General features: G+C 31.4%; 1 protein-coding gene across 1 annotated transcript in view; it reads right to left on the bottom strand.

The window, feature by feature from the left end:
- Nucleotides 1-2034: 2034 nt before the first annotated feature.
- Nucleotides 2035-4525, bottom strand: part of LOC112905406 (eukaryotic peptide chain release factor subunit 1-like) — a 5178-nt gene continuing 2687 nt past the window's right edge. Inside the window, exon 3 of the mRNA XM_025977772.1 lies at nt 2035-2418. Coding sequence (XP_025833557.1) covers nt 2333-2418 — 86 coding nt within the window. The 3' untranslated portion in view covers nt 2035-2332. The remainder of the gene's footprint in view (nt 2419-4525) is intronic.

Below are 4525 nucleotides of genomic sequence, written 5' to 3'. Positions count from 1 at the left end.
TATTTGTGAATCGTAATTTTTTGATATATATATATAATATATACACTAATATTAATGTGTATACCTTTTTTCTGCAATCTCAACCAATTTAAATAAATGACCCTAATTTCGAAACAGAACCCTAGCCAAATGGGGGGAAGCTCTCTCCCAAATATCTCCTTCAGTTGGTTTTTTCAATTTGTGTAATTAATTAGGAAATATGGTAAAAATAGACGCGATTGTAGGTAAAACTGCGGACCTTAAAAGTAATATTGGTCTTTTGTTCGGTATGCACTTAACTTTCCGAACTTTCGCAGGTAGCAGAGATTACAGTATCACCAACAAATCAGACTTCTGGTCAATATTTCGAGTCAAATACTCCGTAGTAAGTCGGAGCATTTTATCGCATACACTAATACATCAATAGTGACTTGAGGGGATAATTCGTAAATCTGTTCTGGTAAGTAAAAATACTAAGATTTTTGTTCTAATAAGAAGCAAGCGCCTTGTAAGACATTGTTGAAAACGAACACTTCCGGCAAAAATTGATAACTGTGAATCCAATGCAGCGGGCTAGAAAAGAATTGTTAAGCGTTTAAGACAAAATTACAAACTTTATACAAGACAAACTCAAAATGGTTGTAAAACGTTTGAATTCAATATCATATATTCTCACAAATTCTTTAGATAAACAGAATATTGCAAGTGAAAACATACTGAAAAATTGATTCTGCTGTATCCACCTGATCACATGCCTGAGGCATAAGTGCTTCTTATGCAGTTCTTCTATGTAAAACCCCATAAAGGTAGCTGCTAAATATAAAATAGCTATTGCGGAAGCTATTCGTTTTTACCAACTAATACTTACAGCGAACTTTTCGGCGACTTCGAACGCAAAAAAAAATAGTTTACTTAAAATACTTAAAAATTTAACCAAATTGATCATTAAGGAGGAGACTTAATGCTCCAATGATGTTAAAAAGCAAAAAAGACCTTTGCGATCCTCTTAACCTACATAATACGGTGAATTTATGGGCAAAACTTAAACACAGGCGAATTCGAGTAAGCTAATACAAATTAAACTATTGTATTAAATACTGCTATTATTAATAACAATACTTTAAGAAAGTTTTTCGGATTCGATTTCCGGCGAGTGACAGCAGCAACAAAAATTTTTCCCTCGCTAACTTGAGATAATCTGTAGTGAGATGAAAATAAGTTGATTTAACATTAATGTTTTGATAATTATTTTTTGTTTATAAATGCATATTTTTGCGCGTGTGTAAAATATTAGTTGATTAATTCGGTTGCTCCCCTCCTCTTCAAAACAGAATGCTTCGCCAGGGTACCTTTTCGTAAATACGGGACGATAAGCCAAATTCAGGTTTTTCTCCGGGAGGCAGAAACTCACTCTACGCCACTATATAATGATAATTCCCAGTTCAGTGCAGGGTACAATTTACTAAGACATTTGTCTCATTACAGAAAATATATTTTGTCCATAACGTCATACAAGGGTATAGACCACGAGAAAAAAAAATTAATACCAGCCGGTTGAAATTTGGCAAAGGGCTTCATTTTTACGTGTCCTACAACGTTTTCCTCTTACGAAAATTTTTGGTAAAGCAGCGTTTTCAAGCTTTCGGCTGTCAAACATATACAAATGGCTATGTATTGAAAAAGTATAACCCATTTTTTTTGCAGTTTAATGAAAAGATAATTAAATCCAATAATCGAAAATTTGTATCCTACAAAATTGATGTGTTTCTAGCAGAATTGTTAATTATTTACCCATAGAACAAAATACTCATACTGTCCTACAAATATTATGCGCCTTGTTTTTAATCCTGCATTCATAAGTTGTGGATTTTATGAGCACTTGTTCTACGTCAAGTTTATTCACGATACATAGTGGCCTAGCATAAGCAATTGCTATTAACATAATGCGGGATTTCCGTTACGCGATGTTCACACATTATAAACGTACAATTACAAACAAATGAAACTACCCATAAATAAATATCATTTACTTATTAGTGAACGTAAAATGCTGTACACAAGCACATATTTTCATTCACATATCCGTGCCAGATTTACAGATCAATAAAAAAGTCGATATTATTTTAATTAAACCACCACTATTGCAGAATTATAATATTTTTAAATTAATCTAAATGTTCTTCACGGTATTTTTTTAAGGATGGGCTCTCCAAGTGTTGCGGTTACGAGTCCACATGAGCAAGTGGTCATAGAAGGGCGGAGTCCAATTTAGTAATCGGACACCGCCTACTCCAATCGCGTTAAGTCGTCTTCTTGTGCTTGTTATATTAAGTAATCACTTTTGATATAATGTTCAATAACTATCCAAATCAAATTCTTCTCCGTTTTCATACTCCTCCAGCTGCATACTCTGAAAGTCCACCTTGTACCGTAACAAACCTGTAAAATAACGTCTTTGTAACAATACATACTTTGACAATTCCAGTTTCCTACTTTCATGCAATCTTTAATTCTACCCACATTTATTTACGTATAATAAACGATTAGGGAATTAAAAATAATCATTCTTTTGTAAAATGTTCATAACATCATGTCTCGTTAACGTTTATAAATAAATATGTATCTAAAGATAAACTTTGGATTTAATATCTAAGTACCCAATATATTCAGGAATTTATTAAGAATCGCGTAATGAATAATAATTTTGTACTTGCTAATAATTTAAACAGTGGAAGCAATTAATGCAAAACAAATAAAAGTTTTTTTGTCATCCATGTACAAGGTGGCCCAAAAAAGCAGGCAATATGCTCATTGTGGCTAAACTAAACTGAATCGAAAAATTTTTCAATATTTTAATATGACAATGCATCTAACATCTTAATTTAATTTAGTATACAGAATGTTAAAAAATAGGAAAATGGTTTCCTTTAAATGGCAGTACTTTTAAATATGAGTCCAATCAAAAATAATTGTTCGGAAGCCAAAATATATACGGGGCTATGCAATATCGCCGCGATTTTTGTACAGTCCCATATTTTGACAATCAAAACAAATTTTTTTATACCTACTCTTTTTCAATTGGACTCATATTTAACTGTGCTACCAATTAAAGGAAACCTTTTTTCAATTTTTGAACACTGTATAGTAAATTAACTTAAGATGTTACATGTGATTTCGTAGACGGAGTAAATTCTGTATATTTTTCGATTAAGCTTATAGTTTGGGCAGTATAAACTTACTGCAAATCTTTTGGGCCATTTGACTAGAAAAAAAAATTGAATATTGCGAATTTTTGTTTAGCCCCATATTTTGGCATTCTGAACAACTTTTTCTTTAACTTTTTTTGATTGGATCCATATTTAACAATGCTACTATTTAATCGAATTATTTTTTCTATTTTGAATACTCCGTGTAGTAATATACAAGCGAACAAGTTTTTGTTTTAAAATTTTTTCGATTAAATTTACAGTTTGACCACAATGTGTACTTTTTGAGTCACCCTGTATGTAAAACAAAATAAAAAATACCAACGGTTAAATAAAAAATCACACACTTAAATTTGATTATACACACGATAATTGTAAAACAAAATTACATTTCTGCTAAAAATTTACCTTACAATGCAAAAAATAATTATTTTGGAACTCACAAGAAAATTAGAACTTATAAGAAAAGCAAAATAACTCTTTCCGAATCTTATTAGATTAAAAAAGCAAATTGACCGACTAAAAAGAGCGAGGTATCTGATAACGTAACAGAATCTTAAGCAGTAAGCACCTCTACTAAATTAAAAACGATAAAATTAACGAAGAAAAATCCTACATAAATACTCATACATAGGATAAAGAACACAAATAATAAAAAAAGCATATAACCAAAACCGAGAATAATCTAAACCAAAAAAGGAGAAAATACGTGGTGGCATATAGACAACTTTAGATACGCAACAGTAAAGCCTAGCTTACAAGAATACCTGAGGCGCAGGTGGAGCACTGGCGCTGTAGACCTTTTTAAAGAGAATTAAAAACTTAATAATCGTCAAGGTCCACATCGTCCAGCGGCTCGTCCGCTTGTAGAGATTGAAAGTCCACTTTGTAGCGCAGGATACCTGAGTATGTCCAGGCCGCATTGCAAACAACAAATTAATCGACAGAGTTAGTCTTCCTTTTTTTCCTTCTTACATACAAAACATTGACTATGACGTACAAAAACACACAATACACATATAAAATGTGCAACAAAAAGATTGCAAGCGGAAACTTACGTATGTACAAATAATCACACACTCGCGTAAAATTCATAAACTACCAAAGCGTAATTTATTATATGTAGAATATATTACTAAAAATTTGTCAAGTGACAATATGCTACAAAACAGCTTTTGTAGATTATTTAGTTTTAGTAATTGGTTTTGTTAAAAAAATTCTTTTTATTACTGGACTTTTCAAGTATTTTTACTTAAAGAATGTTTGTCTTGCAAAAATTAATAAATATGGAGCAATGTTACTCAACATGCATTATAAAAATTTATGTATATATATGTATA

The sequence above is a fragment of the Agrilus planipennis genome, unplaced genomic scaffold (genome assembly GCF_000699045.2).
Source record: "Agrilus planipennis isolate EAB-ADULT unplaced genomic scaffold, Apla_2.0 scaffold87, whole genome shotgun sequence".
In the NCBI taxonomy this organism is placed as follows: domain Eukaryota; kingdom Metazoa; phylum Arthropoda; class Insecta; order Coleoptera; family Buprestidae; genus Agrilus; species Agrilus planipennis.
This window is presented reverse-complemented; position numbering and strand designations above follow the sequence as displayed.